Below are 14,627 nucleotides of genomic sequence, written 5' to 3'. Positions count from 1 at the left end.
AATTTTCCGTTGGTACCTGAATAGGAAATAAATCCTCCACCAAATCCGTTACACCCTTATAAATACACGGTTTCCTTGAATTATGGGACTCAACTGGAGGCAGCTGGCTCGGCAAAGAATTCTGATTCGAATGAATGACTTGAACCGTGTGTAACGCCTCTCTCAATTCACTAACTGCTATAATGTGCCCAATGGTTACATTAATTGCTCGGTCTCTTTCAGTTTCCCTGCTCGCCTGAACCTTCTCCGGTCCACCGTCCACTGCTTCTTCGCCCGTCACATCCGAGGCCATTCTTGCCGTGTGAAACGCTTTCCTTGTCCAATGATGCTTATTCTCATAGAAACCTGGCACATAAATAACCGTTTTTTCATGCGCCGGGGCTGGAATTACCTTTAATGAGGAGTTGAATTGCTGGTGTTCCGGAGTCAGAGTGCCTTTGCTCTGTATCCATAGCTTGTAGATGTCCGCCTGAAACTCTGCTACCTGACCGACCTCCATACCTGGTTCCCTTGCTGCCGATTTCCACCTTGCATCACGAAAGGCTTTCCGTGTGAGTGGAAAATTCCTTTCGTAAAAACCTGGCACAATAATCTCAGGCGTAAAAACCGTATCCAATCGCATGGTTGAATTCCTCCATATTAGTCGACGTAGAAAATGTAGTAGACTCCTCACAAAAGGAACAATGTTTCCCCTGCCCCACAACAAGTAAATCCCACAAGCTCCACGGATACACTTGATATTCATAGAGAGACAAAAGGATAAACAAGACAAATCCAAAAAAGAACTCTCCTTCGTGTAGAAGGGACAACCAACTTCTACTGTTGAAGAGGAGGAAAATCTCACTTCTCTAAACAACAGAGAGACCAATGAGTTGTCATCTTCCTCTAATTTCAATGGTATTTTTGTGTGCCTAATCAATCTGCATTTTTCCTTTTATTATATCCTATGAATAGATAACAAATTATCTTACATGGTACTATGAACCATTCAATGGAATTTTTGTAAATATTTAGAACTCTCTCTCTCTCTCACACACACACGTGGACCAACAACCTTCTCTCTCCTCTAAGAAATATTAATAAAATAATTGTAATGTTAGCAAGTTACTACTTTTGAAAAAAAAAATACATACACATACCAAACACTCAATTATGTTTTTTCACATTTTAAAATATTTTGTTTGAAATATGGTACCAAACACATTTTTTTCATGATGAATACTTTAAATATGTATTTTCACAACACTTTTTAAACTATAGTTTTCACATAATTTTGAATAACAATACTTAAAAACTATTACCAAACAGGCTCTTAGTGTTTGAAACACACCCACTCCACCACCTTTTTCATTATTGTAGAAGGAGATTATGAAGTAATCTTCAAGTCTTTGGTATGTGAAGATACTTGTCTTGCTTCCTTTGGTCATCTCATTGACGAAACGAAACTGATGTCAAGATCCTTTGATAAAGTTATTTTTTCCCATACTAGGAGCCAAGTGAATTTTGTTGCTCACATATTAATTATTTTTTGGTGAGGATGGAGAATGTTAAGCTGCACCACACATTCAAGCTATAATTTTAGTCGATTTGGCTAGTATACCTTAATAAAATTTGCAAGATTCTTCTATTAAAAAATATATATATATATATATATATATATATATATATATATATAAAACTAACCCTTTAAGTTTCATAATTTTTCATTTCAATCCTCTAAATTGCATTTGTTCATTTCAGTCTCCTACGTTTCAAAACTCTTCAACTTAATACTCCATTAGGGTGCCATTTACTGCTACCATTAAGTCCCCAAAACCATGTTGTTTCTGCCTAATTTAAATATTTAATATTTATTTATTTCTTAATTAAAGAAACGAAAATTGAAGGGAAAAAAAAAAAAAAAAAACCCCAAACTTGTGCCCTGTGACCCTCGTCTAATGAACAAAAAAACAAACCCCACACACCAAAACCCCTAACCCATATATCAACATCAAATCCACTTCAATCTCAAACTTCTCACACAAAATCTCTTGGTTCTTATCCATATCAACATCAATTCAGATGCACTGCAAATAGATTACAGGGCCTTCAACTTGAACACGATCTCACTACAAAAAAAGGGTCTATAGCCGCGTTTTAAAAACGCGGCTATAGACCCCGAAAACGTAGCTATAGGCTATAGCCGCGTTTACAACCCAGGCCTAAGCGGCGCAGCAACAGCCCCTGCGGGTCTATAGCCGCGTTTTTATAACCGCGGCTAAAAGTCAAGTCTAAAGCCGCGTTTTTAAAAAACGTGGCTATAGACCCACTTTGAGCTGCGTTTATAACCGCGGCTATAGGTTTTATTAAAAAAAAAAAATTTTGGGTTTTTTTTTCCCCAAAAAATTCAAAATTAAGGTTTTTTTTAAAACAAAAAAACAAATTCTGGGTTTTTTTTCCTCCAAAAAATTCAAAATCAAACACAAACCCAAAAAATTTAAAATCAAACACAACATATTCACAATACAAACACGCCCAAAAAATTCAAAATCAAACACAACATACTATCAATACAAATACAACGTGCTCTAAAATATAACAATACAAACCCATGAATCTCCTCTCATTCAACAAAACCAACCCAAATTTAACACTAAATCCATTCAAAGAACACAAAAGCACAAGCTCAGAAACACAAGAACAAGCTCAAGAACACAAACCCATTTAAACATAAACACAATATCAGCAACAAAATAGCAAAAATAACCTCTAGCAAAAGTATAATACCCATAAAAAGATTAGAAAATTTTTACCTTGAATAGTAGAGATGAGTGAGCCTTTAGTTTTTCTTATGAAGTTTCCCGGTGACCCTTGCCTGAAAAATGAAGTACATGGTGGTGTGGAGTGTACCGGTGAGACACTGAGGGAGAGGAGTGTGTGCGTTGTGTTGAAAGAAAAAAAAAAGAAGGAAAGAAAGAAAAATAGAAAAGAAGAAGTAGCAGCAGCAAAGAAACAAAGGAAAAAAAAAAAAAAGTGTTGTGCTAAAGTGAAGAAGGAAGAAAGAAAAAGGAAAAAAAAGAAGAAGAAAGAAGACCTTGGCATGATTTGCAGAGAAGAAAGAGAGAAACCCAGGAAATTAAGAAGCCCAGGAAAGAAAGCACGCGTGCTGAAGAAGGACCAAAGAAAGAAAAGATAAGAGTAGGGGTAGGTGGGAAAGTGGGGTTCTTTTCTTTCTTTTTTATTGGTATTACCTATAGCCGCGTTTTTCAAAACGCGGCTATAGCCCCTCCCTTATATAAAAAAATAAATTATTAGGATGCACAGACCATCTTTTTAAAAAGTACATATTATTTGGCTAAACCTATAGCCGCATTTTTGAAAACACGGCTATAGGCCCTCTGTAGGGGAATTTTTTTTAAAAAAAAAAAATGCACAGGCCATCTTTTTAAAAATATATATATTATTTGGCTGGACCTATAACTGCGTTTTCAAAATGCGGCTATAGGCCAGACGTAGAAACGCAGCTAAAGGCACTTACAAACGCGGCTTAGACCTAACCTATGGCTGTGTTTTAAAAAACGCAACTATAGCCCCGCCTTTATAAAAAATATATTTGTTCGACTGTACATGCTAGCTTGTTAAAAAAATATTATTTGGTTGGACCTATAGCCACGTTTTTGAAAACGCGGCTATAGGCCTAACATAAAATGCAGCTCAAGTAACTTACAAATGCGGCTTTAGACCTACCCTATGGCCGCGTTTAAAAAACGCGACTATAGGTTAGGTCTATTGCCGCATTTCCTAGAAACGCGGCTATAGGTTTGGTCTATAGCCGCGTTTCTTTTAAACGCAACTATAGGTCAGGTATAGTCGCATTTTTTTGTAAACGCGGCTATAGCCCGCGTTTTTTGTAGTGTCTTGATCATAATTTCATCACTATAAAGAATAACTTGAAGGCAACCTTGGTGCTATTTAGAAGCACGTCGTAAAGTTCTAAACTTTTTGTTTTGAGAGATTGCATAGTAACATTCTCCTTCAGTAAAAATCCAATCCTAAAGTTTGGGTCTATTGATCTCACTATGAGTTGCTTGTTGTGGGCAGTGTAGGGTACTTAGTACTTTATTTTTCTGCTAATATCTTAGTCTACTCTTTGATTGAACTGGAGCCACCGAGTATTAGCCGAAACACCACCTCTCTCTCATGATCTCTCGCTCACTTTCTTTGATCTCTCAATCACTTTCTCTTTCTTTGATCTTAGCTATTGAGTAAGAGATTTTGGCGGGTTGGGTTTGTTTTTTGTTCCTAAGATAAGGGTCAAGTCACGCGTTGGATTTTTTTTATTAAAAAAAAAAAAGGTTTTTTTTTTTTTTTTTTTCAATTAACGTTTTGAAATAAAATTTAAATATTAAAATCTGGGGAACTTAACTAATAGGACCAATGAACCTTCTTGCCCAAACGATCTTATCAGATACCTCCGTCCATCTGGCCACGTCATGGACGTAGGAAGACAAGCCATTAATAGAGGATTCAATACCTCGGATAGTTACCAACTAGCTATCAAACTGTTGGAGGCTCATCAAGAGGCGTTACAAAAGAAGCACTAAAGCCACAATAAAGAGTACAACGACTAGAAGCAATGGAGCAATATATAAACACCCTTCAAAACCAGACAAGGTACATACACATACCCTAAATATACAAATACATAGTAGCTCTAATATTCTAAAGCTCTCATACTTTCTTAAAAACTTCTATACATTGACTTTATCATCGGAGACTCTGTGGCAGGTACCACACTAGTGACCACCTAAGAAGGGTTTTTCACGACAATTGCAGGTATAGGGACAAGGTTGCTGCCTCATCTGGACGAACCTACTTGATTGACGACTTCCACATCATCAGTTTGGTGCCGTTTGTAGGCACAACATTTTCGTACTTAGATTTTAAAGCGTAGTTCCATTCAACTCACGAGTCCAGATGGAGTCTAACCCTTCCCAAGATTCGCAGCATTAGCTCTGCAAATCCAAAAACTCATAGCCAGTGTGGAGGAGCTTACCAGACAGAACCAAGAGATGAGGCTACGACTGCAGCAAGAGGAAAATCGGTTTGGGACCAACCAAGATGACGATGGAGATAGTCAAAGAAGGAATGACCGTCAAAGGACCAAGCTCAAACCTTCTCAAGGAAATGAGAAAGGAGATTGATGAATTAAGGAGCACAATTAAGGAAAAAAATAGATTGGAACCTAGATAGGATGGTTAGGAGGGCGAATTCACCCTTCAATATGGTTGTCTTGAAATGCCCAATGCCGTTGAAGTTTTGCCTACCTCAGCTCGAGCCATTCGACGAACTGAAAGACCGCCTAGATCACCTCAACACTTTCAAGACAGCTTTAGGTCTTCAACGGCCCCCTGACGAAACATTGTGCTGTTCTTTCCCCACCACCCTCAAAGGAGCTACGAGGGAGTGGTTCACGAAGTTACCAACGTCGTCCATCGACAACTTTGAACAATTGGGAAATTCCTTCTTGTGCCACTTCGTTGGGGGACAACACCCGAGAAGGTGAGCAGACCATCTGCTTACCATTAGACAAGGAGATAAGGAGACCCTAAGGTCATACATGAAGCGTTTCACTGGAGAAACTTTAGAGGTGGACAAAGCGGATGGCAAAGTACAGCTAACAACCTTTAAGGCTAGTTTGAAGTCCAGGGAGTTTGTGATCTCACTCATGAAGAATCCCCCTACAACGATGGCAGAGATGCTCCTGAAGGTGTAGAAGTACATGAACACCAAAGATGCCCTCGTAGCAATAGAAGATGTAGAGAAGTCCAATAAGAGAGAAAGAAAGGATGACGACTGGAAAGGATGAAAAAGGGAGGGACAGATCGTCAAAATAATGATGGGAACAAATGGAAATATGATAAAACCCCTTAGACGATAAAATTCACTCCTTTAGTTATGCCTGTTGATAAAATTTTGGCGCAGATCAAAGATGAGCATTACCTCAAATGGCTAAGGCCATTGCACTCGTCACCCAATGTTCGTGACAAGAAGAAATATTGCTGTTTCCACAAGAATCCCGACTACTACACAGAAGATTGCAGAGACCTGAAGGATGAAATAGAGGAACTCATCTGGAAAAGGAAGTTGCAGAAATATGTCAAGAAAGGAGATTCCAACAGATCTAAAGATAATAAGAAGGACAAGCATGGAGCCTCTTCGAAGGATGAGGACCACACGTCTCATCGTCCACAAAGTGCAATCTGGGAGATAAAGACAATCACAGGAGGGTCATCCACAGGAGGGTTATTTAAATCCCTCAAGAAATCACAACAGAGGCAGGTGAACAGCATCCACAGGATATCACCCCTGAAGTAGAGACGAACGGACATGGATATCCTTTTCTCGGAAGAAGACGCCAGAGGAGTGAAGTAGTCGCATGACGACCCCTTGGTTATAATGCTTATGATAGAAGGGTTCAACACTAGGAGAATCCTTGTGGACAATGGTAGCTCTGCATATATCATCTACCTCTCTGCTTTTCAACAGTTGAAGTTGGATCTAGGCAGACTGCGACCCTTCGAGTCCCCTCTTGTCAAATTCAGTGGGGATAGAGTGTATCTCAAAGGCATAGTGACATTGACATTCATAGTGGGATTTTACCTGCGACAACTGACTCGTCGGCTAGACTTCCTAGTGATAGACTGTCCTTCTTCATACAACGTGATCATTGGGAGGCCTACACTCAATTGTTGGAAGGCGGCCATATCCACTTATTGCCTGAAGGTAAAATTCCCAATAGAAAATGGTGTAAGCGAGGTAAAAGGAGACCAAGTATTAGCTAGGGAATGCTACCAAGCCGTGTTAGATACAAAGGAAAACCATACGTGGATGATAGAGGAGAAAGAGGAAGAGAAGGTGGAAGCCCTGGAATTATGGAGTTGGTAAGCGAAGAGCCAAAGAAGACTACAAGGGTAGGGACGACCCTGAGTATAGAGATGAAGAAGAAATTAATCCATTTCCTCAAGGAGAACCTAGACATCTTCACATGGAGCTACGAGGATATGCCAAACATATCCACAGAGACCATCCAACACAAGCTAAATGTTGATCCCAAGAAAAAGCCTGTCCAGTAGAGACAATGGGTCTTTGCTCCAAAATAGAACTAGGTAATCATGGACGAAGTGAATAAACTGCTTGCGGCGGACTTTATTCGTGAAGTCTATCACCCGGACTGGCTGGTCAACGTCGTCCTTGTAAAGAAGGCAAACGGAAAATGGAGGATGTGTGTAGACTTCATGAACCTAAATAAGGCCTACCCAAATGGTAGCTTCCCTTTGCCGAGGATAGATCAGCTAGTGGATTCCACAGCAGGACACAAACTCCTTAGATTCATGGACGCATTCTCGGGATACAATCAGATAAAGATGGCAAAAGAAGACCAAGAGAACACTGGCTTTATTACAATCCAAGGGCTCTACTGCTACAACGTAATGCCCTTCGGACTAAACAATGTAAGAGCAACCTACTAGAGGTTAGTAAAAAAGATGTTCAGCAAATTCGGAAGAAACATAGAAGTATACATGGATGACATGCTCGTCAAGAGCAAGGAAGAGTCTACTCACCTAGACGACCTCCAGGAGACATTCACTACTCTTAGGTAGTATTAGATAAGGTCGAACCCCATCAAGTGTGCCTTTGGGGTAGCGTTAGGGAAGTTCTTAGGGTTCATGGTGTCTCAGAGAAAGATAGAAGTAAACCCAGAGAAGGTGCGAGCCATCCTAGAGATGACGTCACCCAAGACTGTGAAGGAAGTCTAGAAGCTCATAAGAAGAATAGTATCACTTAACAAGTTTGTCTCTAAAGCAATGGATAACTGTCTGCCCTTCTTGAAGACGCTGAAGCAAGCTTGCACCTGGACGGAAGAGTGCAAAAAAGCCTTCTAGACTCCTAGTCTAAAATTGACCAAGCCCCCACAAACGAGGGCAAATGGAAGAGGATTCTGATGAAAGCACAAGTTACAGGCAGACAAAATGAAGAACGAATCAGTGAAGGCAAATAAATAAATGAGCATAAATACATTCTGCTTGAAGCAAAAGCCCAAAAACACTAGGCAAGAAACATTGTTCTGGAATTAGAATAAAAATATTGTTATGAAATTGGAATAAAAATCCCAAAAACATATTGAGCACCCAAAAAAAGAAAAAGGGAGAGGAAAGCAGGAAAAAGAAAAAGACTTGCAAAAGGATGACGCACCTAGACCCAGGGCTCCCCAACGACGAAGCAACCTAGGAACTTCACCCCAGAACTCATCAGAAGAAGTCTCCCACTCGTCCTCAGACACAAAAAAGAACCTTGACTTCCATTAACGAAAGGACGATGGTAGATCCGTGATGATCCTAGCCTTCCTGACCAAGGGCACCAGTTCATAGTACCCCTTCTCTTTTGACTCCTTCAGACGGTATAAATATGTAAGCTCGTCCATCCTAATCTTGTCCCCTTCAGTGACAGCCATCCAAATCTCCATACAACTAATCATGATCCTCCACGAGTTTGGCATAAGTTGCCTAGGAGCAATGTTGAAATGGTTTAGGAGCTCCATAATGAATGGATGGACGGGATACTTGAGACCACATAGGAAGGTGGCCTTATAGAAACACACCTCCCTAGGCGAAAAATGACATGCCCATTCCTCTTCACGAGGAAGACGAACCCTAACCCTATCCCTAAACTTGGAGAGTGTCTCAACATCCAAGCCACGTGCCTCCCGGAGGGCACGAAAAGCCCTAATCTCCCTCGAGCTAGAAGCCGCACTATCCTCCTCCACCTCCACAGGGTCGTCACTAGACGACAACCCCGTCTCGAGCTTACTGGATCTCACCTTCGACATCACTCTTCCCTCACCTACTAAGTCCTCAAACCAATCAACTAACTGACAGAGTAAGGGAGCAGATCAGCTAGCATTATGCTTAAGCTACTACCCTTAAATACAAAACCTTCAACTAAAGGGAAAATAGCACGGGAAACACCTAGAAAAGCCCCAAAACGTGCAAAGAGGAACAAAATAGAGGGGCAAAGTATCCTAACTTAAGAGCTACGAACCATGGAACCCCAAAAACAAAAAAAGAGGGACAAAATCCTAAAAGCCCAACAACAGAAAAGAAAAATCAGAAACCCTTACAAATTACCTATACTACGAAGAGTAAAGAAGGTGAGAAAAAGCCGTACCTCAAGAAAGCAACCACAGGAAGGAAAAACGCAAGAAATTGCAAGGGAGAATAGCTCAGAGAAGAAGAAGCACAGAGCAGTAATGGCAAAAGAAAGGGAAAAGTGAAGAAGAAAGAGAAAATAAAGGAACTTTAAAAACTTAGCACAAAAAACTGAAAACTAGCAAGAAATCCAAGATTCACACGAGTGGAACATTAACTCCACTAGTCAGAACGTGCCACGTGGCCATAATGTGTACGGTGTTGCCACTAGGCATTAAATGTGGAACAGAACTCCAAGAGTCATGTCTAAGCAAGGAACCTTTCACCTTCTGGTAGTCGTCATGACATGCAATGACGACCACAGAACCTGGGGGGGCAGCTGATGGGACCAATAAACCTTCTTGCCCAGATGATCTCATTAGATACCTTCGTCCATCTGGCCATATCATGAACGAAGGAAGGCAAGCCATTAATAGATGATTCAATACCTCAGAAAGTTACCAACTAGTTGTCAGACCGTTGGAGGCTCATCAAGACCAACATTAATGAACCCAGAGGCCTTACAAAAGAAGCACTAAAGCCACAATAAAGGCTACAACGACTAGAAGCAATGGAGCCATATATAAACACCCCTCAAAACCAGACAAGGTACATACATACACCCTAAATATAGAAATATGCCACAGCTTTGATATTCTAAAGCTCTCATACTTTCTTATACGCTTCTATACACTAACTTTATCATCAGAGACTCTGTGGCAGACACCATACTAGTGACCACCTAAGAAGGGCTTTTCATGGCAATTACAGGCATAAGGACAAGGTTGCTGCCTCATCTGGATGAACCTACTAGACTGACGATTTCCACATCATCATTAACGGTAGTAGTAAACAACACTCTAAATGACTGAATTGAGAAGTTTCAAAACTAAGAGGACTGACATGAACAAATGCAAACTAAGAGGACCGAAATGTAAAGTGAAGAGAAAAATGACCCTCGTCTGTCAGGCCAGCATCATTCATGTGATGAACAACTACAACATACAATAAATGAGTTTTTCATAAATGACATGAGTAATGGTTAATGCCCCAGATGAGCAAAACCGTAACAGAAGGACCGACGGGCAAAAGAATATTGAAGTTTATAATGCCTCTATATTCATTGCTGATGAGTGTTAATCTATCAAGATCATCCATCTCTCAACAGACAAATTAAATGCTATAAAAAACCCACACCAACCAAAGGCCAAGAGTACACGACTCTCATCCCAAAAACTACTCCCAAATCGAATTCTTTTGCAATATCCTTCAATTTAACTCTAATCTAACTTAATCATCGGAGGCCTTTTGGCACACATCACACCGGTGTATGTCTTTTTCTCTATTTGATATCTTATTACAGGTTCATCTTTGGACGAATCCAACGCCTTCGTCCATCTATAGTGATGAGAAGTTCAACTGAGGACTTTTGACATCATCAAAAAGTAATGAAACATAGATGATAAATTTTGCATTTTGACCCACAAAAAATTAAATAAATAAAAAAATCCAACAACAAACTAAGCACGTGCCTTGCATGGAGCCACCAATACTAGTATTCTTATATTTTATTGGAGTGGCATTTAATGTCGTGGCATGCTGTTTCCTTTGTTGCCCGTGACTGTGAATTCAAAACTTGCATGCAGTGCAAAGCGAAGAAGCGTGATAAGACAAAAAATTGAAGTGAGGGAAATTAAATGCCTAGCCAAAAGTTACAATAAATAGGTGCGTGCAAGAGTGCACCGCCGAGTTTATTTGTTGCCTTCTTCGGCAAAACCAGCCAGGCCTTCCAACATTCCACCACTCCAAAAAACTCTATCATCCCTTTTTGGTTTTCACTTCAAGAACTCAAAGAATCCTCTTATACTTCCTCATTTTAAGACCACAAAGGCTCTCTCACCCGTTGACTCATCCGCACAAAGAACCCTCCATCATCTCATAATTCCATAAACACTGATCCAAGCTCATTTTCAAGATCACAAACACTACACTCTACATCATTGTGGCTTAGGTAATACTTGTTTTGCCTTTTCCTTTACATTTTTTATATTTAAATAGAAAAACTATGATAAAGACAAACTAGGAAAGAAATCAATTTGAAATTTAAATAGAAAACGAGGAAGAAATATAAGATTAGCATATATCAAGGAACATAAAAAATCATTAGAATATTTTTTCTTCCTGGTATTTTTGTCACCCCCACCCCCCCCCCCCCCTCCTTTTTTTCTTTAAACTTTGATACACGAGATAGATTTTTGAATTTTTTGGATATGTATGCGTTACGTACCCATTATTTCAAAAAAAGAAAAGAAAAAAAAAAAAGAGCTTTGTTTTTGCCACTTGTTATACAAATAAATACAACAAAAAGTAACATATAGATCTCAATTTCAATTTTTTTACATAGGTGTGTGAGTTGTGTACTTACTAGAAAAGAATTATCAACCATGATATTAATTATTGCCAGAACTTACATGACTCACAATCAACTTAAGAACTTATTTGTAAAGAAAAGATAATTATACCATATCACCATAATATGTTTTAATTTTATTCTTTTATTGCCAAAAATTTTGTTACTCAATTGGTTGGCACCTTCTATTTTTTTTCAAATGAGACATCCAATATTCAAATTCCCTCACCCTTATCTATCAAATTATAAAAATTAAATAAAAAAAATTCTGCAATTTTTGTAATATATATACAAAAAAACTCAATCCCCCAAGAACACACAATTTCTCATCTTTGTGTTTTTTAATCATTCATTTTTCTCTTTGTAACCAAGGAAACAAAGGTACACAATGCTGACAACTAATGAAGAATTGCCTGAAGACTTGGTGATACAAATTTTGCTATGGCTGCCAGTGATTTCACTATTGCGATTCAAGTGTGTCTGTAAATCTTGGCGTGTTCTCGTTAGTAGCCAAAACTTCATCACTAGACATGTTCTCCACAATCAGACCATCTCTAACAAGAATAAGAATGGCAGTTTGCTTCTTCTCCAGAATACTTCCCATAATTATGTTTTCGCCAAGCTTCCTTATGAAACTCTTGAAATATCTTCAACACAAGTTCTTCCGTCACTGTATTTTGGTTTTGATATGAAGGTAAGAGTTGACATCATTGGCTCATCCAATGGTCTTGTTTGTTTGCATGTTGAGTGGGGTAATATTATTCTGTGGAACCCTGCAACAAAAGAAACAAAAGTTGTTCCCAAGTCCCGCATATCCTATCCACAAAGCAAATCCAGCCTTCTTGATCTTGGGTTTGGTTTCGATCGACATTAAAACTAATGACTACAAGGTGGTCATGATCTTAAATGCCGATTACTACTCTAATCCTGAATTAACCTTTTTAGAAAGAAAAAATTTTAATATAGCTGAGGTATATTGTTTAAGTACTAATTCATGGAAAAAAGTTCATGCTTGGGTGCCGGATAAATTTGTAAGCGATAATCGTCATAGGACGTACACAAAAGGGATGTTTTCTTGGTGCGGGTATTATAGTGATGATTGGCTTCCGTGCATTTTATCATTTGATATGAGCAATGAGTTATTTCTAAGAACAACTATACCAGATGATAGTGCTGTTGGGTATTGCAATTATAGACGTTGGAGAAGGCTTTTTGTGCTTAATGAATTGGTTTCTCTAGTTATTTTTATTGAAGATATAGAACGGTCGGAGAGTTGTATTCATATTTGGTCGTTGCTTGAATTTGGTGTTAGGGACTCTTGGACTAAGCTATTCACAATTGGACCTCTTATGAGAATTGACAGACCATTTGGATTTTTGAAGAATAACAGCATGCTCTTGAAAAATAATGAAGGGCAATTGCTCTTGTATAACCTCTTTACCCAAGAAATGACTGATCTTCGAATTGGTGGAGTATCAAAATGGTTGCAAGTAATTGCTTACATGGAGAGTCTAATTTCTGTCAAAGGAGATAATGACCTTGAAGACCAGGATAGCTCGTAAAAAAGGTTCAAGACTCATCTATATCATGACTCATCTTCTCTTAAAGTTAGTTCAGTTTCCATTGTAATATGCATAATCTGCCTACTCCTATCCTCAAAGCTTGTAGCGTTGTAGGTCAGATTATGGTTTTGTTTTTTGTTCTTTAAAAAAGTTCCAAACTTCCAATTACAGAAAATTACTTGTCGAGTAACATGCAAAGATTTTTTTACAATATTTTCTACTAAAATTTGAATGTTGCTTGATATTTTATATTGTATTTTTACTAGTTTGGGCAGTACGTGCAAGGCACGAGCTTGCTATTATAAAGAAATTGTGATTAAGGTTAATTTTAAAATTTATTGATAAGATTTAAAAGTGCTTATAAAGTTTACTTTTAATATACTAAAAAAAATAGACATTAATTTTGGTAAAGTCCTTTCCTTTCTTTTTTAACTAGGCAGTATTAATATATTAGGATGGTTTCTCATAGAGTGTAGTGTAATAATTCTTTTAGCTTTCTAACGGAAGAAACAACACAATATACACTCAGAATGAGGGGATATCCCATATATTGGATCATACAATCTAGACAGTATACAATTGTTTTTTATTTTCATTTTCCAATCATATTGCTTGCACAAAACAAATAAAGAACACTTTAATTAAAATTCTAAGATTATAGAAAATTTTACCTAAAAATATTTGGAAGGAAACCATGAAATTTAAGGAGTAATTGCACTCTCCTCTTTTGAGATTTGAGGGGATGACACTCCACCTTAAACTTGAAGAGAAAAAAAAAAAAAAAAAACGCTTTTAGTGCTTGATAAACTTTGTATTTTTATTTTAAATTTATCAATTATGTTTTTACTAACCATAGATAGATGTTAGTAAAGAAATTCTTATAAAATTTAGAATATTTCGTTACTAATGTAAACAGAATGGGAGGGTGTTAATTTTTTTAAACCTCAAAGGTGATAAGTATTTTTCCCCTTCAAGTTTCGGATGAAGTCAAATTCCCCCAATATATAATACTTAACATTTTTGTTAGAGCTAAATAGTCTTTATTTTTTTAATATAAAATTTATGCATGTCTATGTCTAAATTATTTGAAGTCATGCCCAAGCCTATTTGATTACCCAATATATTTTATAAAAAAAAAAAGTTAAGAGAAATATTTCCTATGAATTAAAAATAAATAAATAAAAGCTTGAACAAAAGCCGCCATTGAATTTTGTTGTAAGACCCAATAAAAAGGTTAAGAGCTTAGACCAATGTAGTCAATACCGTACCGGCCTATATGTAACGTACCAGTACGTATACCTATATCAAAACGTCAACGTTTCGTACCGGTTTAAATACCAGCTGTACCAGTTATGTACCGGCTATACCAGCCAATTTCGAGCAATGCTGGCTAGTACAGAAATATATATATATTTTTTTGTAATTTTT

The 14,627-nt window shown here is 38.0% G+C and overlaps 1 protein-coding gene and 1 pseudogene across 1 annotated transcript; both read left to right on the top strand.

Annotated features, from left to right (window-relative positions):
- The first annotated feature begins 5,599 nt into the window (after window positions 1-5,599).
- Window positions 5,600-6,927, top strand: LOC142628406 (uncharacterized). Its single transcript, XM_075802517.1, has 3 exons — window positions 5,600-5,749; window positions 5,965-6,321; window positions 6,529-6,927. Exons 1-3 carry the CDS (start codon window positions 5,600-5,602, stop codon window positions 6,925-6,927), a joined length of 906 nt encoding a protein of 301 aa, XP_075658632.1.
- A 5,098-nt stretch (window positions 6,928-12,025) lies between these two features.
- On the top strand, window positions 12,026-13,199 carry LOC142627694 (F-box/kelch-repeat protein At3g06240-like; annotated as a pseudogene).
- The last annotated feature ends 1,428 nt before the right edge of the window (window positions 13,200-14,627 follow it).

This window comes from Castanea sativa, chromosome 3 (genome assembly GCF_040712315.1).
Source record: "Castanea sativa cultivar Marrone di Chiusa Pesio chromosome 3, ASM4071231v1".
Taxonomy (NCBI): domain Eukaryota; kingdom Viridiplantae; phylum Streptophyta; class Magnoliopsida; order Fagales; family Fagaceae; genus Castanea; species Castanea sativa.
The sequence above is the reverse complement of the archived record's forward strand: the minus strand, read 5'-3'. Positions and strand labels throughout refer to the sequence as shown.